This window comes from Ovis canadensis, chromosome 14 (genome assembly GCF_042477335.2).
Source record: "Ovis canadensis isolate MfBH-ARS-UI-01 breed Bighorn chromosome 14, ARS-UI_OviCan_v2, whole genome shotgun sequence".
In the NCBI taxonomy this organism is placed as follows: domain Eukaryota; kingdom Metazoa; phylum Chordata; class Mammalia; order Artiodactyla; family Bovidae; genus Ovis; species Ovis canadensis.
In genome coordinates, this window is record NC_091258.1 from 16,829,801 (window position 1) to 16,852,856 (window position 23,056).

General features: G+C 38.2%; 1 protein-coding gene across 1 annotated transcript in view; it reads left to right on the plus strand.

Moving 5' to 3' along the window:
• Positions 1-22,037, plus strand: part of CNTNAP4 (contactin associated protein family member 4) — a 289,562-nt gene extending 267,525 nt beyond the window's left edge. The window contains exons 20-24 of the mRNA XM_069549623.1: positions 604-737; positions 1,559-1,646; positions 13,136-13,354; positions 14,035-14,106; positions 19,787-22,037. Coding sequence (XP_069405724.1) covers positions 604-737; positions 1,559-1,646; positions 13,136-13,354; positions 14,035-14,106; positions 19,787-19,980 — 707 coding nt within the window. The 3' untranslated portion in view covers positions 19,981-22,037. The remainder of the gene's footprint in view (positions 1-603; positions 738-1,558; positions 1,647-13,135; positions 13,355-14,034; positions 14,107-19,786) is intronic.
• Positions 22,038-23,056: the final 1,019 nt, after the last annotated feature.

The window sequence follows — 23,056 nt, forward strand, 5'->3', positions numbered from 1 at the left end:
ATCCTGTGAAGTAGATTTACTGACATCTTTGCAGGCAATTAAAACATGAGTAGTATTAACTCTAACAGTAAGTTTGGTAAAACTATTCATCTCACCCTAATTTCATTCCAAACTCTATAACCATGACCACTTGAAAAAAATTCCGTATCTTTAGTAAAACTGTATTTGATAATAATAATTGCATTCATCAGTTGCATTTCAGGAATGGTAGGCATAATTTTTGAAAGATGAATTACAGAAACAGAAAGTTACTGCCATATTCCACAGTAGTTTGACATTTCATAATATATTAAACCTTATTGTTTTAAGTCAGAGGCTAGTACAAAGATTTACATATGCTTAATTACATATTTGACAAATCAAATATTCGCAAGAAAGAGCCTGCTTATTTGCAGCATATTTGCTCTTAATTTTGGGAAAATAGTGCAGTTTCACATGGAAACTGACTTCTAGGAATTATGATGAAAGTGTACAGCCAAATAAACTGTTGTGAATTCTTTCCCAGGAACTGGTAAGTAACAAAAAAGGACTCTGAGGTTTTTTTAAAGGAGTTTAAAAAAATACAATTTTAACTAAACTATAACTTTTCCCCTCTAACTTTAGGAAGTTTGCAGATCAGGTACAAGCTAAATAGATATCAAGAACCCGATGTTGTTAACTTTGATTTCAAAAACATGGCCGATGGGGAGCTTCACCACGTAAAGATTAACAGAGAAGAAGCAGTGGTCTTTGTGGAGGTAACAGAGAAAATACGACAGAAGCAGTCTTGCCAGCATGACGGACCTGCAGCAGAAGCTGGATAATGGATAGATTAAATAAAGTCATTCTTCCAGTGCCGCCCTTACACAGATCATAGACCATCAAATGTGTTCAGTTTTTGTAGCAATAGGATTCTGTTTAAGAGATTAATAGTATTTGATACTTAAAATTGCCAAACTTTCCTATTTGTTTTACTTTGCTCAGGTGGGAAGTGCTTTTTAGTTGAGCGTAATCTACTATTGGCAGAACTGTTGCTACTCTAATGAAACCAGTTTACTTCAGATGGCTGTACGTGCAGCCATATTTCTTGCACAGAAATTAATGATCACAATTTCAGAATGAATTTTAAAACGATGTGAATTATAGCAGAGAAAGTTGAATTATTCACTCTACCAGCTTTTGAAGAAAAGCACATATGTTTCAGCCCTCTAGATAGAGGAAACTTTCTTAGCTAAATGACTCAAGTGAAAATACCCAGCTACGTAAAAATATCAAGGTGAAGATAACTTGTATCTTTTTGTGGGTTTTCTCCATTTGAATTTCTTATACAGTGGAGAAAAATAAAGTTATATAAGGGGATAGAAGGTAGCGTACACTGGTATCTGAGGGTACATAGAAGTAATTTAGAAAATAACATTCGCCTATATAAATGACTGACTTTAAACTCTGTTTTTCTAATCTTTGGGGCCATATTAACAATTGCCTATTTTATCATTTTCTTTTGTCTTCCTTTGCTCCTGTCCTCTTCTCAATGACACCATCTGTGTGGATATTTGCCTCTCATGTAACAATTCTGTAGCTTGATGAGAGCGTGAGGAGGCAGGTCCACCTGGCGTCAGGCACAGAGCTCAGTGCAGTCAGATCCCTTGTACTGGGCAGGATTATAGGTAAGTACGAGGAATGGCCTTTTGCCTAATCATGATGCATGAACATGGACCAGGAGAGTCATGTTCCAGATGCACACACACACACACACACACACCCCCCACACAAACTCATCATGCCAAAAGAAACCGCTTGCCTTATTTCAGTTGTGAAGTGAATGATAATCAAGGCAGAAGCTGTACTTTCTCAGTGTGTGTAATTGTGAGCCGGGACATTTTGTAAGATGAGCAAGCATCCTCCTTGAATAGTAACACCATGCTGGTGTCCGCCCTATGTCAGTCCAGCATAATGAAACATGGTCTCACTCTCACACTTCCAAAATATCAAATAATAAAGGTATAAATAACACACCATATATCAATCAGCTGCAAAACATATAAACTGTAATCTAATGATAGCGCTAGGATTAGGTCAGAAGAATATGGAGGAGAAAGCAACTGCCATTCTTCTGGTTAGTGAATATGCTTCAGGTTGTGGCCTGGATCCTTTCTGCTTTGTTGAAGGCAGTGGCCAGCCACTCCTCCTGACTTATAATATAACCCAGTGTCTGTCTAAATGCCTTATAATTCTTATTTCTATCCACCAGTTATCTCTGATAATAGCATGGAAATAGAAACATACTCTTGCCATTTTAGAATCAAAACGTGTGCTTTTTAAATACTTGCCAACAAAGACTAAATGGAAAGAGGGACAATAAATTTTAAGAGATTTTCTTTTTAGATATAAATGTGAGGTTGGAGGACTTCCTGTAGTCTGGTTTTCATTCCTAGTTTGATATTTGACATTAACCTGGAATATTTTGTCCAAGATAGTAAATGAAATATTTTATTTTTTGACCTTTTCCGGTACTTGTACCTTGATATATCATTTCTTACATTCCCTGTACATAATGTTAGAATCTTGAGAATGCTTGATTAAACCTGTGGGTGAATGATCAAGATATTGGCTCTGAGAAGGTTAATACTTAAGTTTACAAATATTTATAGTCTTTCTAGCGTTGTGAGAAGTGCCAATGTTGTATGCTTTTGTTCTCCAAACAAATAAAGGAAATTGAATTGAATTGTTCTTCTAGTATGCTAGGATGGACATGAAATATATGTGTAAACTACTACTTAGCTATCTGGAAGCTTAACTGGAAAATCCCAAGTGGTTTCATAGCATAAATCACATAAATTGAACTACAGTAATAAAAAATATCAAATAATTATAGTAAATTTCAATTTCAAGAGTTCCTCAGTCTAGCAGGGCCTGAGTTGAGGCATTTTACAAAAAATGTAAAATTAAAAGATTAAAAATTCTGACAACTATGATTAATGTTGATAAACCATATTTTTGAAGAAATAGCATCTTCAAACTTAAAGCCAGATTTGCTGATGAAAATACTTTGTGTGAATAGAAATATGTTAAATATATTATAAAACAATTGGGAAACTGACCTGCATTCTATGAGGAAGATTGTATTAATCAAACAGTAGAATAATAACATTCATCATATAGATACTTGTTTCCCTTTTTATAATGAATATTGCAGATTAGTAAGGAATTAAAGATGTTAATGTTTTTACTCAAGAATAGCGTATTATTAAAACTCACATCACTCATGCTGAAAAACAAGATTAAAGTCCAAGTTCAGCAGTGAACTTTAGAGTCTGAATCAATTCATTCTCCTAAAAATGGAAGTATGAATTTATTGATCCTTAGGTGTGAATCTTGACCAAAGACTAACATTGCATTCAAATCATGTGTAATTCAAAGGAGACTAATAATTTATGGTCATATGGTGTGGTATATGCATGCATTTACAACAAAATGTTATGTAGTATATTATTACATTTTAACATGCTACATTAATTTATGGTAAAAATAGACGCTAAAATGGAGCTATTCATTTTCCAGAGAGTTGGTCAATCTTGAGGTTTCTGTGTTAGTCTCAGTCCCTCCAAGAAGCTGTTTTAATTTTAATTTTGTCAAGACAAAATTAGCCACTTGAGGGTTTTATCAAGGGGACACTTATGAAAGAGAACGTGAGGAGAGAGCCTATCAAGACTGCATGCAAGCCTGCCTTCCAGTGAAGGAGAGAGGGAGGGACAGTTAGAAGCATCCTTGACTTCAGCTTTGTGGGGAGCCGAGTCTGTTGGCCACCAGAGGAGCCTCGTGTCACCAGAGGGTGGGTGTGCCTTAGAGTCCCCGCTGTGGACAGCTCTTGCCTGGGAACAGCCGTGGGAAGCAAGGCCCTGGCCCAAGCCTGAGGATGAGTTTCAGAGCCCAGCACCTGGGGCCCTCAGTTGATTCCTCTCACCCAGTTAGAGGTCTGCAAGGCACATTCTCCTGGCCTCATGCTAACCAACTGTGGTTTTCATTTTTATAAGCCCATTTGGTTCCCTTATTCATTTAGCACATACACTGTATCACCTGCTGTGAACACAGGGAGTGCCACTCAGCAAGGCAGACGTTGCATCTGCCCTCACAGAATTTATGGTTAGTGGGCATACAGATAATCATAATACATGACGTTCCTATGTATCTAATTGAGTGTAGTATGCCCTATGTTGCTTGGGATAAAATAGCTCCAAATTACCCTCCAAAGTAAAGTAAGTTAACATACCGTGGGACCCCCCACCCCCACCCCGGTGGCCCAGTGGCTGGGACTCGGATCTTTCACCTCCATGGCCCTGGGTTCAGTCTCTGCCAGGGACCTGAGATCTTGAAAGCTGCATGGTGCAGCTAAGAAAAATAGTAAAATACTTATATCATTTTATAATATCTGAATATTTCTTTTAAGGGAGCAGAAAATAAACATTTTAGAGTTGTCATTTGCCTACATTTTCAAACAAACACTCAAGGATATGACCATCCACTGCCATTTCAGATGGACCCCCAAAATAAAGGGCATTCTTCCCCTGTTTTCCATACTCATTCCTTACACTTAGGCAGAATCATGGGAATAATTTTGGATCATTGTCACTATTAATCAGTATGACTAGCAGATGTTGAAAGGAGGGTAAATTTTAGAAATCATATCAATCTGACATGAAAACCATCTCTAACTCTCTACTACACTTAAAATATTTGAGGATGCAGTAACTTTGGCCATAATAGTCATTAGTAATTGGGAGCTGGATGGGAAGATCAAGCTCTTTGCCAAAGCAGCTGAATTCAGATACTCCTATATTCAATAAAGTACATTACATTTGGTTTTCATATTCAGAATTCACTATAAAGTGAAGCTCTTGATTCTAAGTCTGAATACTTTAATATGTTAGGATAGATTTATGATTTATTTGAGTAACAACTGGATGATTATTTGCACTCATCCTGAGCTTTTGTATATTGGAGGTGATTGATGGCCATTAAAGATCATTCCCTCTACCGAGGCCGCAGAGCCAGGAAGTGCTCTTGGATCACTGTGGTGGGATTTAGGCCAGATGTAAATAAAGTCTGTAGTCAGCCAAGATCGGACATCCACTTACCCTGATGAAGATCTTGAGAACAATCTCAATGTGTCAGGAATCCTTTATGTAAAACTCACTTCAGAGCCCAGAGGTGAGGAAAATACATGAGCCAAGTAAGCTAAGGGCACTGCAATTGTGTAAATATATTGGGAAACATCTCTTAAGATAATGGAGGGTTTATTTTAAAAGAGAAGTACCATTTGGAGCAAAAAAATAAAAAGTCTACTTTAACATCACTTTTTTTTTTGTATGGTTGATTTTTTAGTATTTTGATAATTATAATATAGACCATCTTCAGTACCTGGCATGACTTCATCCTTATCGTGGCTCCAGTCATTTCCAGATACAGCTATATCATTTTGAATTGGCCATACCTAGAAACTTAAAAATAGCCTTTCTCCTCATCATGATACACGAGCATTGATCAGAAGTGTCATATTCTAAAAGCAAAGAACACTCATGATGTTGAAATGTTTTATCTGATTTTAATTATAGAGCAAATGATAAGGTAGACACTGGGATTTTGTCAGAAGCACATATGATCCCAAGTACATGCTCCAGGTGGGATGGGCAAGTGTGTGCCGTTGACAAGGATTTGGCTGTTAAACATCATAAAACAGAGCTCTACTTACACTTCAATGGAGAGCAAATGATAGAAGCCAAAACCCCTATCAGCTGCCAAAACCTAGAAACCCTCAGACAGTGATAAAATTCAAATAATTTATAAAATAAAAAGGAGAAAGCAATTATTTCTTTAGTTTACTGATGTGCTTGAAATTGTACCTGCATCAGGAATAAGTGAAAAATAAAACTATGATCAGGGCCTTACAGTACTGTTGAGTGAATTTATTAAACACTAGGCATTGGCGAATGAGAGAGGGAGAGGGTGCAATTGACAGGAGTCCAGATACAGGACCTTTGGGGTGGAGAGACGGCACAGACACAGCAGACACTGGTCCGGCCAGCCCAAGGTCTACAGCTCTGTCAGAGCAAGGGCAGCGAAATGTGAATTCTGCTTGTGTTGGCTGTTAAGTATAACCGAGGGCTAGGGATGGTTTCCGTGTCATCAGAGTAAGATACTGTTTCCTCAAAATCATCCTCGTTGCTTGAGAGCTGCTCCTGATGCTTGTTAATGATGACTGGAGCTAAAAATCGTTCCTACAGTCCACTCCCATCTGTAGAGATGAGGACAGAGAGGAAACACTTACTCCATTTCTGTTCTTCCTTCTGAAGAGGCAGACAGTCTGATGTCGTTTCTTTGTTAAGTGTGTTCAAAATGTATTAACTACTGAGGCCAAAGTGAATGATTCCTCAATCAGCTCCTTTAAGAGACCTACTTAAGCAAAGATTACAGAAAAAGACATCTCTCCACGATGTAATTAATCAAAGGAAATATGCAGGTATACAGTTGTTTGGCTAATTCATTAAGCTTTTATTGGGTCACAATTCCACTGCATGGAAAAAAAAATATCTCCATTAAATCATTACATACTCTTGAAATTGCATAAAAACCTCTCATAGCATAATGTGCCCACATTTTGAATAATAGCATAATTTGACCTGTTGCAAAATGATTGAAAATTACTGTTCAGAGGCTGAGTGATGTTTACAGGGACTGCTTATGACTTTTGTCTGTGAGAAATGTCATAGTGCCAGAGCACTGAGAGCAGAAACCGGTTGCTACATCTTGGGGGGAAGAATCAGGTTGCGTCCTGGGTCCATCTTCCTCGAAAAATTAATCAGCTGCATTACATTGGCTTTGGTTATCCAAACTCATTAACTTTAGTTCTAAGTTCTTTTTTTTTTACTTGTTTTGTTTACAGATTTGTTTTTTATGTTAGGAAAGTTTTCTTAGCCTGAAGATGTTTTCCCTCATCGCAAGCAGTAGCCTTGGTATATTTAAAGACAGGGACAGTGGGAACCATTTATCTCTTGTGAGACTGCAGAGCCAGGAAGTAACTCAGGTTTCTGCAGTGGAGACCTGGGCCAGAGGTAAATAAAGTGTGTGGTCAGAGGGAAGAGGATGTCTTTTGCACCTCCTCAGAAGAGCTCAGGAACAGACCTCAGTCACAGGGGTATTTTATGTCAAACCTGCTTCAAAGCCCAGGGGGCACACAAGAAAGTTTAATTCAGTTACTTAAGGACACTGTGATTTTGTAAAAGTCCAGTCAAATGACACTTCCAGTGAGACAGGTCGTGCTGAAAGCAAAAGAGAAGCTCAGGTTACCCCGAGATGCCTCGCTATAAATAGCTTTTACATTAATCAGTTCTCAGGGTTGTATCTCAGAGCAGTAGGCTTGGTTGGCATATAAATACCTTTTATGAAAAGCTGACATTATCCGTACTGTATTTGCTGTCTGCTTTGCCATTTTCCTTTTCTGCTAACTTTTGTCATTGTTACATCCTAGTTGTACTTGCCTATGATGCTAAAAATATCCTGCTGGGTTTAGGCACTGAGTCACTGTACCATTTTCTGGCAAGGTTTCTTTATCTTTATGGATTAAAGGCCTTGAGATCCCTTCTTAAGATGGCCCCGTTTCCATAGGTATGGTCAAACTACTTAGGTTTGTTTTGAGGTTTTTTGTTTTGCTTTGTTGTTACTGTTGTTTTGAGAGCCACAAGTTTCATGAAACTCTTCTGGTTTTAATTGTTCTTCATTTATTTCAGATCCTTTCCAGAAACAGTTTCCTCTCTCTGGTAATAAATAGAAAAATGCTTCAAACAAATTTTAACTCCTTGGTACTCTTTTCTTATTTTAGAACTTTTGGGAGAAGATTTCTTTACAAAAGCAGAAGTCATTCCCTTGATTGGAAGATACAGTTGAGGCTAATTTTTTAACAGGCAGGATCACCCTCAAAATCTGGGTTGGTTACGGATTTTTATAACCAGAAACAATCTAAATGTAATTGTCTTATCAGGATTTCAGTGAAGTAAAGTGATATTTGTCTTCAATTCCTCCACCTGTCCTGCTCTAACACTTATATGTTGTTGATATTTCTGAAGTCAGATAAGAGGACACATAGATATTTTTGCTTATTGGCTGTACTAGCCGTGTTCTCAGTGCAGCTATCTGATGCTAGGTATTGCTTTTAAGCAACTTAATATAATTGCTAATTTCATTCGGACTCAATTCTGGGAAGATGGCTGCAAAATCCCATAGTTTCTTTCTCTCCAACTTCTAATTTCAACCCATTGAGTCTCCTGAAACAAGGGGGTTGATGGTCCAGCCCAGCTATTGAGTTGCCTAGAGGCTGCCAATGAGACTATGTTCTGAGACTCCCCGCTTCTGGTTGGAAGGGAGCCTGGGGACCAGCCTACAGGAGTCTTAGGGGAGACCCTGAATTGTGTGGATCCTGAGAAATGCTTGGCTTGCAGAGATCCCTGGACCCCGTGGGGAAAGGGCAGCATTGGAAACTCAGGGCTTCTGTCTTCCTGCTTTGAATGAAATGTGAGAACTTCCTCAGTCCTGAAATTTGGGCCAAGTTTTCTGTATCCTGAAGTTGAGCAGGTGTTTGGCTGACTAACAAGGATGGCTGATACACTGTCTACCTTATCTGGGCGTCAACCACCTGAAGAGACAGTGATGGAGAATCAACCAGCAGATGAGAAAAACAACCCTGTACACAACCCTTGATTCACCAGCAGTCAGATGGGAGAGAAACCAGATCAACCAGAAGTAAGCTATCCAAGGAGACAGAACCCCTCCTGAGGGAAATCTAGCAAGAGCAATGCAAGGAAATTCTAGCCAAACCAAAAAAGACCTTGAGGAACTAAAAGTACGATTTTCCCAGACTGAAACAAAAGTTGTCTTTATGGATATTTGAAATCATCCCTGGAGAGCAAGTGAGTGAAGCACTGTTGTTGTTCAGCGGCTCAGTCATGTCCGATTCTTTGAGACCCCGTGGACTGTGGCACGCCAGGCTCACGTGTCCTCCACTATCTCCCAGAATTTATGCAAATTCACGTCCATTGAGTCAGTGATGCTATCTATCTGTCTCATCCTCTGCCACCTTTCCTTTTGGCCTTCAGTCTTTCCTAGCGACAGGGTCTTCCCATCAGGTGGTCAATGTATTGGAGCTTCAGCTTCAGTGTCAGTCCTTCCAATAAATAAAGGGTTGATTTTCTTTAGGATTGACTGGTTTAATCTCTTTTCAATCCAGGGGACTCTCAAGAGTCTTCTCCAGCACCATAATTCAAAAGCATCAGTTCTTTGGTGCTCAGCCTCTTTATGGTCCAGCTTTCACATCTGCATGTGACTACTGGGAAAACCACAGCTTTGACTCTGTGAACCTCTGTCAACAATGTGATGTCTCTGCTTTTTAATAATGCTGTCTAGGTTTATCATAGCTTTCCCTCCAAGGAGCAAGCGTCTTTTAATTTTATGGCTACAGTCATCATCTGTAGTGATTTTGGAGCCCAAGAAAATAAGATCTGTCACTGCTTCCACTTTTGCCCCCCTTTTTTTTTTGCCATGAAGTGATGGGACTGGATGCCACAATCTTAGTGTTTTGAATGTTGAGTTTTAAGCCAGATTTTTCACTCTCTTCTTTCACCTTCATCAAGAGGCTGTTTAGTTCCTCTTCACTTTTTGCCATTAGAGTGGTATCATCTGCATATCTGAGGTTATTGATATTTCTCCCCGCAATCTTGATTCCAGCTTGGGATTAATCCAGCCCAGCGTTTCACCTGAGAGACCTGCAAAGAAGTTCAATAAACAGGGTGACAGTATACACCCTTCTTGTATTCCTTTCCCAGTTTTGAACCAGTCCGTTGTTCCATGTCCAGTTCTAACTATTGCTCCTTGTGTGAGTGAAGCCATGGACCCACACAAAAACAAGTCCTAAAAGAAATCAGGAGGGAAATTAAAGGCAGTTAATATTCATGCAGAGGAGGTTTGGCATGAATACTCGGCAGTCCAGAAGTACAAAAGGGGCGAAACTGAACCAGTGGTTGCACACTCAACATATGGAATTTTCCAAGCTGCAGATTAAAAGGGCCCACCATGTTCTGTGCATTGATGAGCAAAGACACACAACAGGAACAATCAGATTCAAAAAATCCCTAAATCGCAGGGAATCTTGCAAAATGTAAGAAAGAAGAGCCAGAAGACATTGGAGTAATATGTACAGATGACTAAGAAAATAAGGCTGTGCAGAGTCATCCTTAAAACAGACACACAGAAAAATCACCTAATCCATCAAGATAAATTTCTGTTCCATATCCACTCCATCACACTTTCTAATTTACTTCTTCATAGCATTATCAGTCTTCAAAATTCTCATCCATTCCTGTTTCATGTTTATTGTCTCCCCTGCTAGAATGTAAGATGCTCGAACAGCAGGGAATGTGTTTCCTGTACATTTAGCTCTTAAAACAAATATTGATTGACCACTTGAAGTTTTAGAGCTTAAAGCTTTTTTTTTTAACAATATTTTATAAGAGGTAGATATTTTCAGTCTAAAGCTATAGGATTTTTAAAAGTTGCCTCATATCAAGTTTTTACCAGAGAAGTGAGTCTTATTTATTTACTTTTAGTTGTTGTTTTTATTCAAAAGGTAAGATTTTTTTTAAGATCTATAGACATGTTATTCAAGATTTTAACTCTGGAGAAGAAATATGAGAAGCACTGTTCTGATTATGTTGCTATTAAAGTATATTTCTCTTTATTTCTTGATAGAGTTTAAAAACAAAAAAACTCCAAAGCAAGAATGCTCTCTTTTTCTAAAAATATGTATGTTTGAATGTATTTCCATCTGGTCAGATGGGTGGCTGCTGTGTGGTAGGACTGAGTTAGTTCTTTGGTTTACACACAAAGGTGATGAAGCACCTCCTGTGTAGCAGGTGCTGGTGTTGAGGGTCTCCTGTGTGCTCACAGAGCAGCAGAATGCCTCTCAGGGCTCCTTGTGCAGAGAGGCAGGATAGCCTGGTGCTAAAAGCCTCCAGAGCTGGAATGCCTTTGTCTGAATACTGTATCCCCCAGCACAACAGGAAGGTAACATAATCTCTCTAATTTTCAGATTGTTTTAATATAGTATGATACTCATGATGCTAAATATCTAATCAGTATTTTTATTTAAAAGGCATAAAATGTGAATGAAAATAGAACAAAAGGAAGTGTTCTTCAAAAACCTTGATATAGCAAAGACAGGTTCAATCAGAATTGAGTTGCCCAGAGCCATTTCAAGAACAACTGTCAAGTAAAAAAAAAAAAGAAGATGAAGAAGAAAAAAAGCACCACAGAGAATATAAGCAGAGTAAAAGAAAGAATGTGTCAATAATAAACAAAAGAACCCAACAGGCCTAGAGTCCAGTGCATGAGGCCAACAGCCGAGTAACCTCAGGCAAATCACTAAAATTCTCAACCTAAAGGATCTTGTCTGTGTGACTTAAATAGGTTATTCATGGCTCAGTTCAGTTCAGTTCAGTCACTCAGTTGTGTCTGACTCTGAGACCCCATGAACCGCAGGCCTCTCTGTCCATCACCAACTCCCGTGAGTCTACCCAAACCCATGTCCATTGAGTTAGTGATGCCATCCAACCATCTCATCCTCTGTCATCCCCTTCTCCTCCTGCCCTCAATCTTTCCCAGCATCAGGGTCTTTTCAAATGAGTCAGCTCTTTGCATCAGGTGGCCAAAGTATTAAAGTTTCAGCTTCAGCATCAGTCCTTCCAATAAACACCCTGGACTGATCTCCTTCAGAATGGACTGGTTGGATCTCCTTGCAGTCCAAGGGACTCTCAAGAGTCTTCTCCAACACCACAGTTCAAAAGCATCAATTCTTCGGCACTCAGCTTTCTTCACAGTCCAACTCTCACGTGACCACTGGAAAAACCATAGCCTTGACTAGACGGACCTTTGTTGACAACGTAATGTCTCTGCTTTTCAGTATGCTGTCTAGGTTGGTCATAACTTTCCTTCCAAGGAGTAAGCATCTTTTAATTTCATAGCTACAATCATCATCTGCAGTGATTTTGGAGCCCTGTATGAGTTAAACACAAACATGCAAATCAAATTCCTCAGAATAGTGCCTACCGTATAATAAGCATTCATAAATACAGTATTTGTTTTATTAGTTTTTCAAAAGGGCCTCCCTGATGACTCAGGCTGTAAAGAATCTGCCTGTAATTCAGGACACATGGGTTTGATACTTGAGTTGGGAAGATCCCCTGGAGAAGGAAATGATTACTCTCTCCAGTATTCTTAGCTGGAGAATCCCATGGACAGAGGAGTCCAGCTGGCTGCAGTCCATGGGGTCTCAAAGAGCCGGACATGACTGAGCAACTAACACTTTCACTTTAAAAAGAGAGAAAAAATGCAAATGTTGGTGTCCACATATGTGCAGCAGAGGGAAGAGGAATCCTACTGTTTTATGATCTTGTTGAGTGGGTGGATGCATCGTAGGCTGATACCATTTGAATGTTAAAAGCCTAAAATTAATGCCCCTTGTTTAGATTTCATGCTTGCCAAGCATGAAATATCTTCTCCACTGTAAAATTATGAATTAATATTTTGACATTCAAACCAATCTCTGCCACGCAGTAATCCCATATTAACCGAATGCTCATTAAAATGGGGAAGGGTTATCTAGCTATAGGGGATGCACACTGCCTCAGTCCGAGTGATAGGTGGACAGTGCGACAGGGAGTAAAGGCAGCATGGAGGTGAGAGATTTCACTGCTGGACATGAGGAAGCAGACTGCCTAATGGCTTTGAGATACAGCCTCTTACGTAATATCTGCAGGAACCCAGATCAGTTCATTATCAGACCCATTCTTGTAGAAGCTTTAATGATTTCCAGAGAGTGCTCAATGTATTTAATTAGCCATGCTTAAACACTTGTCTTCATTAACCTGGGATATGTCACCAGTAGTTGTGGAAAGACTTTGTGAATGTCTTGTAATAAAGACAGAAGCAAAAGGAATTTAGTAGCTGAGTACGTATTGCTGCTGTATCATCAAGACTTGGACTATTGCACTGTGGCACTGGCTGTTTGCACCTTCTCTGTTATCGGTACTGCCACGTCTCTTTGGCTTCACAGAACACAGCGATGTGGACCAGGAGACAGCACTGGCGGGCGCACAGGGCTTCCTGGGCTGTCTGTCTGCTGTGCAGGTCAGCCACGTGGCCCCGCTGAAGGCCGCTCTGCAGCCCAGCCGCCCAGCCCCCATCACCATCTCAGGACACGTGACGGAGTCCAGCTGTGTGGCCCAGGCTGGCACTGATGCCACATCTAGGGAGAGGACACACTCCTTTGCAGGTGGCGTATGGCTTTTCCTTTACCCAGTCGCAAACAGTATATCCACTGAATATTAAAATCTTCTGATGTTTCTGTGATGCTGTGTTCCCAAAATGATTTCTTTTTCCTTAATTTATTTTTAATTGGAGAATGATTACAATATTGTGTTGGTTGGGCTTTCCTGGTGGATTAGATGGTAAAGAATCCACCTGGCATGCAGGGGACCCAGGTTTGATCTCTGGGTCGGGAAGATTCCCTGGAGAAGGGAATGACAACCCACACCAGTTTTGTCTGGGGAATTCCATGAACAGACTAACAGGCTACAGTCCATGGGGTCGCAGAGCCGGACAAGACTGAGTGACTAACATTCTCACTTTCCCTCGTGTTGGTTTTTGCCATACATCAACATGAAACAGCCATAAGTATTTGAAATGGATTCTTAAAACTGGTTTATAATCTTATTTTATTTAAATATAAATTTAACCTTTGATTCTTTCCCATTTCTTTTTTAGATTCTCAATTCTTAATTCCTTACTCATCTGGGCCTTTGCATGTGGGTATTGCATAAGTTTACAGTTATAGACATCCCACATTGACCTCTATAATTCTGTTCTGATTTAAACTGTTTATGAATTTTTAAAAAGTCTTCTTTTTACTCTCCTATATCACCCCATTCCCCTCTTTTTTGTCCTTTAATGTAGATCATTCTGGAACAAGAGATGACAGAGAACCCCTCACTAATACAATCAAAAGTGACTCTGCAGTCATTGGAGGTAACAGAAAGCGTGAATGAGCTCTTCTTCGGTCCTTAATATTGTTGCTAATAATGGTGAATATTTAGCATTATAGACACAATGGGGCTGCTGGTAAAGAATCTGCCTGCCGATATAGGAGATGCAGGTTCTATCCCTGAGTAGAGAAGATTCCCTGGAGAAGGAAGTGGCAACCCACTCCAGTATTCTTGCCTGGGAAATTCCATGGACAGAGGAGCCTGGCGGGCTACAGTCCACGGGGTCCCTAAAGAGTTGGACACTGAGCAGACAGTACATGAAGAGTTATCAGTGAATCCTGAGGTCAGGAAGGTGGTTTATTATTTGCATTGGATTGTCACATAGTCTTCCTAAACTGCAGCTTCCTTGGAGATTTCCAGTGTAAATAATTGATAATTTCACTGAAACACCACACTCAAGTATTAGTATTAGATATTCATTAGGAAATAGTACTAATAATGAGTATCATTCAGCTTTATAATGGCCATTTGTACTCCCTAGGGTGTTCTGATTGTATTTAAGGAAGTGTCATTTTTTGGTTTCTTGGACACATCGCTGCTTCTGCAAGAATTTATATAACTAGTTGGAAAATTCTGAGATGAACATTAAAAGCATGTGTTTATTGTTGCCCTAATGCTTAATAAAGGGGATTACTTTCATGGTTTAGATGCTCCTCTCAATGAATATTACAGGTGTATTTGCATTTTATCAAATACTAAGCTAATGGAATAAAAGTGGTTTATTACTTATTTTAAATTGCAAAATTAGCACCAAAAAATTTAAATATATCTTCCTGGCAGTAGAGTAGCATATTCTCTGAGACATAATTTATTCAAAACCAAGCCCCCACATAAACCTTTTTCTTCCTGATTAATGGTTTTCAGAATATTATTAATCAGATTATTGAAATATTAAATGGTTCACCTTTTCTCCATATTCTGCAAATGATATAGAAAGTAAGCAATTATTTTATTATTTTGCCAAGTAATGTGATTAGACATATACTTGACCAGCTTATGTGGGCTTACAATTGATCCATTTGGTTCTCTACTTTTTACACCCTTACTTACGTAGACATCAGCTTCCTTTAAGTACTTAGAATTTTATTTAGACAGAATAGTACTGATCAAAATTTGTGAGAATATTAAAATCCCCATTGCTTTTTCATTTGTTTTATTTTTTTGTCAAATTAATGGTATATAAATAAAAGATGCATAAAATAGGCTCCTCACCCTGTTAGAAAAGTAGTTAAAATCTGCATGTGTAAAATAAATATATTAATATAGCATTAAAACATTAAATGGTAAAAACTCTAAATTTAAAGTTATACCATTTATCAATACAATGCGCTCAACATTTCAATTTGGGACTCCTAGTCAAACAAATTGTCTCAGTCTCATAATGAAGAGGAAAAGTTAAAATTTTACATAACCTCCTGCTTGTTCTGTCTCTGTAACTCAGCTTGCTCCCTGCAAAGTCTGGATCACGTAGGTCACGTAGTCTTGGAAAGTGGGAATTTCAATACTAGGAACCGGAGCTTATCTCACTCACCTTGTCCTGCTTTTGCAATTGCCCTCCCAGGCCCTGCGAATCTGCTTAATCATGCCTGTCCCTGTAAAGGTCAGGCATTCCCCTTCCCGTCTTGACTGCTATTCCCATGCATGCAAAACCCCCTAGTTTAAACCAGCCTGTTAGCAGCTAGTGTTGCCCACTATAGTCTGCCTATAAAAACTCCGTAACCCCTTTGTTCCGGGCTCAGAGCTTGGAGTGTTAACTCCTCTGCGCCTGCTGGCATAGTAAACCTGAGTTCTTCAACTCTCCAAGTGTGGTGCTTGGTTTCTCGATTACTGGTTTCTGCAACAATAATGGTGCTTTTACTGTATATTTCCTATACACGGATAAATATAGTATGAATATAGGGAGATGCAGATACAGAGTTATTATGTAGTCATGCCAATGTTAGAGCAAGTATTTACTCTTTTTATCATACCTTTGGCAAAGATTACTGGCAAGATTTGCAGAGTACAGGAAGAAGTGTGTTTATAAGTTTTTCTGTGTTATTCTAGAATGGAAGCAAGTTGTAGGTCGTGTGTGAAATTCTCACTTGACTCAGATGCATAGAGCAGAGCAAGACTCTATGGAAGGTTTGCTGCTCAGGGTCTCCCCAGGGCCTTCGGATCCAGTGGTGCCTGCTTTTGATCACGGCAGGGACTGAGCTTCAGAAGCAGAGCAGCGGGTTGTGGCCATCTAAGCTCCAAAGGCCTTGTCTGGGATCACATGCAATTCATCTGCTAAATCACAGAATACCATTCTCTAGCGTGTTTCTCCATCTGCTAGCATTGTGGTAGATTTCTTCAACTGGTCTTCTTACTCTTAACTTGCATCCACTGTGTAACATGAGTCAGTCCATTTAAGTATATTCTAATTGGCCAATTCTCCTATGTTTTACATTTTAGGCAATCTTTTTCTTGAATTATAAACAGCAAATAAATAAACAGGGTGAAGTGGGGAAATTGATTTAATAAGACATTTAAAACTGGTGACTCAGACACTAGAGAGAGTTTCTGATCAGACTTCACAGATATGAATGGTCAGGTTGAGACAGCAAGCTATGTAATTTCATCATAAAACACATTCACACAGAACTTCAGATAGTAATGTCACAGAATGCAGCAGGTGGTCATATTTCATTTATAATATCTTTTTTCCTTTCTTTTTTTTCTGGTGTATCATGTTAAATCCAGGTTTTTCTTGGACTTAACAAACCCTGACATAACACTGTCTCTAATTCAATTCGGTTCAGTCACTCAATTGTGTCCAGCTCTTTGTGACCCCATAGACTGCAGCACGCCAGGCCTCCTTATTCATCACCAACTCCTGGAGCATGTTCAAACTCATGTCCATTGAGTTGGTGATGCCATCCAGCCACCTCATCCTCTCCTCTCATCCTTGTCCCCTTGTCCTCCTGCCTTCAATCTTTCCCAGAATCAGGGTCTTTTCCATTGAGTCAGTTCTTTGCATCAGGTGGCCAAATAATATAAACTGTCTCCAATCACAAGAGATAAATCACATGCATGGAGCAAACCCATTCCAAAGCCCATCCATGATTTTGTCTGCAGTAGCCTGCTGTCTGTGTGGGCTTCCCAAGTGGTGCTGGTGGTAAAGAATCCCCCTGCCAACGCAGGAGACACAGGAGATGCAGGAAATATGAGCTTGATCCCTGGGTCAGAAAGATCCACTAGGCTAGGAAATAGCACCCCATTCCAGTATTCTTGCCTGGAAAATGATGTGGGCAGAGGAGCCTGGCAGACTACAGTCCATGGACCTGCAAAGAGTTGGGCACGATTAAGCATAGCACAGCAACACAGCCTACTGTCTGTACCTACTTCGTCAGCTTTCCCCATTGAAATTGTTTAGGATCTCTTTCTTTAAACCAGAAGCCTAAACCAAGCAATAGAATACTGATAATAACTCATTACTTTTCTAAGATGAGAGGCAAAATATATGACAACAAATGGATGTTCTGATTTCAATTATTCTTTATTAATATAACAAAAAAAACCCCAATTATATCCATTAGAAAATTCTTCAGATTTCAATACAGAATTCACTTATCAGATTTATGTTAGATCTATCAGCAAGGAATTGCTGTCCCTTTCAGATAAAGCTGACATAGCCAAAAATCAGCTTAGCCCCTAGCAATATTATTGGCTGTAGTCACTCTGCCCATCAGATCATGTACTCTAGAATCCATTGTGACTGATGAGGACCTTTGAAGTTTCTGCTGTCCCTCTCAGATAAGTGTGTCATAGCCAAAAATCGGCTTAGCCCCTGGCAATACTATTAGCTGTAGTCAATCTGCCCATCAGATCATGTACTCGAGAATCCATTGTGACTGATGAGGACCTTCAAAGTTTTGGTTTCAGTTGGAGTTATTAGAGTTGTTTACGCCTACTTTAAACTAGAGCAAAGAGTCCTTCTTTTATGATATGAGACTCCATCCATCTTGCTGTTTCCGTTGTACGTATTTTCATCTGAAAACACTATGTTAACGCAGCCGCTGATTTCACCAGAAGAGTCTTAAGTATGAGGAACTCTCAAACTTGTGACAGACAACAGTTTCCCAAATTCTACTTTTCATTTGAAAACTTGGCTTTGATCATTGGCATCCTACACTGTCAGTTGTTTATCTTGAAGTGACAGATTTACTTCATTTTAGAGAAAATTTCTGCCAGATATCCAAGTTAAAGCAACCACAGTTTATCTGTCAGTCGTTCTTTCCAATAAAAACAGTGTTCGTTACAGGAAAAAGCAACTAGTTCAGCTCACAACTCAACTGAATGTTCACACTGGCCTTCTTCCGGAGACAGCTACCGTACTTCAGTCTGCACTAGAAGTATCCGTACTTTACAAATACTCTCCATTTCAACACACAAAATGTTAGAAAGTCTTATGGGCAAAGGTCACAATTTGACAAAATGTAAAATTTTTAGTGCTTCATCAAGGACATTCTTAAATGAAGCCGGCAGAGCAGTGCCTGCTTACTTTATGAATTCAGTGACCACTTTGAAAGTTTGGTGACCTTGCCTTAGTTCATGTTAAGGTACCAGGAACTCTACCTAACCTTGCTTTGTTCTCTAAGTGGACACGTCAACACGGTGAAAAAGGCATCTTAGAGTTATTACGGGTAGCTTTGACCCTATGGGCCTCCTCAAAGTGTTCCAGGAACTATCAAGGATTCAGAGATCTCACTTTGAAGATAACTGACTTAACGTAATGCCAGAATTGGTAACCAATTAGCATAGCTAACCGCTGTGGTATTTACATTTTTTATTAACAATCAGATGTCTCAAAAAATCAATATTCTTAATATAGACATAATCTTATCTATGTATCAGGATCGATATATTTCATAGTAAGGATTATTCATACAAAACTTGTTCTTGCTATTTAGGGATATAACAAATTATTGATAATCAACTTCATTAAAATGTTAACATTTAAGGGGATAAATTAGGAGATTGGGATCAACATATACACACTACTATATGTAAAATAGATAACCAACAAGGACCTATTGTATAGTACAGGGACTTTACTCAATATTTTGTCATAACCTATAAAGGAAAAGAATTTGAAAAATAATAGATACACATGTATGTGTGTATATATATATATATAATGTATAATGGAATCATGGTATACACCTTAAACTAATACAACATTGTAAATCAACTAAAGTTCAGGTTTAAAATGTTCACATAATTAAGTATTAAAAACACATTAAATTATTTTATGATGTTACTGCTACTATATAATTTTCAAAATAACTAAACTTGTCTAGATATTAATATGAGGTGACCCCATGGACTTAGAGATGTGTAGGTAATATATTATTTAAAAAGTGTATATACAAATACACTAAATAATCCAGTATAATATGCATTCAGAATAAATGAAGGTGGGCCCATAAGACTGACAGAACTCAGAAGTAAACTCAACATATTTTGATAATACTTGATCCAGAAATGCCTGAGGTTTTTGATATTTCCAAATTACATATACTAGATGCTTGATTTTGGTAGAAAATCATTTTATTATGATTTCTTACACAATGAAGTCTATACAGTTTCTATTTGGACAACGGTTCTGATTTTGTGTTTCTTTTCTCTTCTCTCACTAGGTTTGATAGCTGTTGTGATCTTTATCTTGCTGTGCATCACTGCCATAGCTGTCCGCATTTATCAGCAGAAAAGGTTATACAAAAGAAATGAGGCAAAAAGGTCAGAGAATGTAGACAATGCTGAGGCTGTTTTGAAAAGTGAGCTTAATATACAAAATGCAGTCAGTGAAAATCAGAAAGAGTACTTCTTCTGATTGGCAGAGATGATTTACCGTATAATTACAATAGCCTGATTTAAAAGCCAGGGGCTCTCAAAGAACAAAAACCAAGTTCTCACACTGAATGTACAGGCAATGGATTTGCAGCACTGCCATGTTGCCAGACTCAAGATGGCTCCAGGAGGCCTCATCCATTGACTTATTTCCCATAGCGGTCATTCTGTATAACAAGGATTAGATATTGCTGTTAATTTCCAGCCATTCTGATACAATCTAAAGCAGAAGTTTAACTCACTTGAGAGCTACAGTTTTTCAGTGTGAAAACTGTAGCGCTAGCCTCTCAACCACGTGCTACCTAAGTTGTGTTAGAGGTGAAAATCAAAATTGGACTGTAATGACCTTGCTTTATTTGAGAACATATGCTGTGTTTGCTTTGGTGTCCCCATGGTGTTATTCATAGACCTGGAAATGCTTCTAAGATCCTGTTTGGCTGGTGTTTGCATCTTCCGTGGCCAAAAGTATATAAACCCCTTTGCCTTTCTCTGTATTGCATTCAATACAATTTATCAATAGTCTGGAAAAATGTTTCTGTTTTCATTGGTTTGTTTGTATTGCTCTGTTTCGATTTGACTGTTTTTAATGATTTTGAAAACATGAGGTTTTGCGTGTAAGGATCCAGCTCTGAACATAAAATTTGTATGTAACAAGACTCAGAAAGTGCATTGGTCATCAGTATGTGATGTCTTGCCTTTAAAACTTTTCTGTTTAATTTGTTATCATGGTTTGGTATTGGTAATAGTCAAGAACCTGGTTAATGCCCATTTCCCGAAGAATGTGAAATGTTTGCAAGTAAACTTGTTGATAAAACACACACACACAATTCTTAACACTGCAAAGAATTATTTTTTATTTACAACTGTAATGTCTCAAATGAAATATACTTCTGAGAATATTTTCCCCAAATCCTATGTAAGTTTTCTTTATAGGTTTATAATTCTGTTTTTCTAAAGTATATCACCCACTTTTCTTTGATCTCTATTCACTATATACCATGGAGCATCTTCTTATGTGTTAGAAAAAAGAGACAATTTGACATGTAAGCTCCATTCTTAATTCTAAATTATATCCCCCACTTCAGGTATATATTTAGCTATGTACTAATCTCCAGGGCATACTTTTTGGAATATAAGCTTCAGTCATGCCCCCTTTTTTTGCAAAACCAGTAGAGTTGTTAAAGTGTGTTCCTTCTAAGGGGTGATGGCATATTATATGTTATATTCTATCATTTTAGTTACTTCTCATTTATGATGATGGAGTAAATTTCTCAAAAAGAACCAAAAATCAATATAACTTACTAACTAGTACATTCTGATTAGGAGATATATACATGCCTGAAATTCAAATAATTATCAATCACTTTATGATACTGTTACAGTAATTACCTTTGAGGCCATGTGAACAAGATGTTTTCATATAGCTATCTTTGAGTTCCACAAGCCAATTATATAGCAAAAGCACTTTGGCATTTATACTCATACTTTTCAGGTGTCTGCCAAGGAAAAATTAGATGCTTTAGTTTGTCCACACCAGAACAATTTGGAAATATGTAAAGTGAACGTTTTTTCCCTTATTTTCCCTCTTAACTCTCCTCATAAAACCCGCCTGTCCTTTCTCATAGCACTGTATTCATTTTGATGTTTCTATAAATGCTTGACTAAATCTTTCGTAACCATGGTTTATGAAAGACCTATATGGATACATGGCATTCTTTTTCTTTAAAGTCCTGTGGTAGCTGCCAAGGGGTTGAACACCAAAATGGTAGTTTTCATTTGATTCAAAGCTGAATACAATCGTTAACAGCCCTGAATCTTTTACACGTGTTCTGGTTATTTAGTGGCAGTGTTAACCTGGTTGGAGCTGGAAGGTAGACAGGCTTATAGACAGTGAAGCCTCACAGTACTCTGTGGTCTGCACTGCTAGGTTTAACATTATGGCATTAAAACGCACTGATATATCATACGCCATGACTTTCATTCCCTGGTTTGTAATCTGTTCCTTCTTTTTTCTTAATAAAATGCATTTTTGAAGTAAAATGCAGAATATATTTTGAGATGTTGTATAAAAGTTTCAAATGAGGGAATTATACTGGATTTTTTTTTTCTCAAAACAGTAAAAAGATGTGTAAATGTATGCCTTCTTTACTGGTGTTTGTGACTTTTTTAAACTTTTTGGTACACCTCTTGATTATTATGAATTGTTAACAAAAGTTGCATTTATAATGTACTTTTCCTTTTAACTAGACTCAGAAATGAAAGAAAATATACAAAAATGTTTCCTGATTGTAACAAGGAAGTTGAACTAGATTTTACATTTTTCCAGAGAACAACAATTTGACTGTTAGCAGTTGTTTGCTGAAAAGCTATTTATGTTTAAATTGGGTGATATCCTTTTACTTCCGCAGAGAGCTTGGCCAATGAACCCTATATATATGCACAGGATCATATGTAAGAATATAGCACACCCTGCTGAAATATAAAAGTTTAAAAATTCTTTATTGGTTATTTCAAGCGACACAAATGAAAACAATATGTAATTAATATTCTCTTTTGAGAAGACCAAATTTCTCAAATGTCATTAAATTCAAATATGAAATAAAATGGACTTAGCATGGCACATGAAATAAGGGTCACGCCTGGGAAATGACATCTTAATTTTGTATAAACTATATCTGCTCAAGGAAATAGTTCCATTTAAAAAAAATTTTCCCCAGTGTTGCTCTTTAAAGCAAATTTAATAAATTCTTTAGACAGTAAGTTAGAAACAATAACCAGAAGAAGAAGAACCCAGACAACAACCAGACAGAAGTTAAGCATTCCAGATTATCTCTCACCAGGTGGTATTATCCTTCATCTATTAAAAAAAAGTAATCCTTGAAACAGAGGCCGTCATGCGACTGGTGATCACTGGTGTATTATTTAGTGTGAAAAGGTCAGTTTTACAGATGAAAAGTCTGAGGTGCATATATATGAGGCTATATGGTTATATTCCCAAGGGGACATATATTAATAGTTCTGTGTAAGTGGTGAGGCTGTGACAGGAATTTCATTTTTGC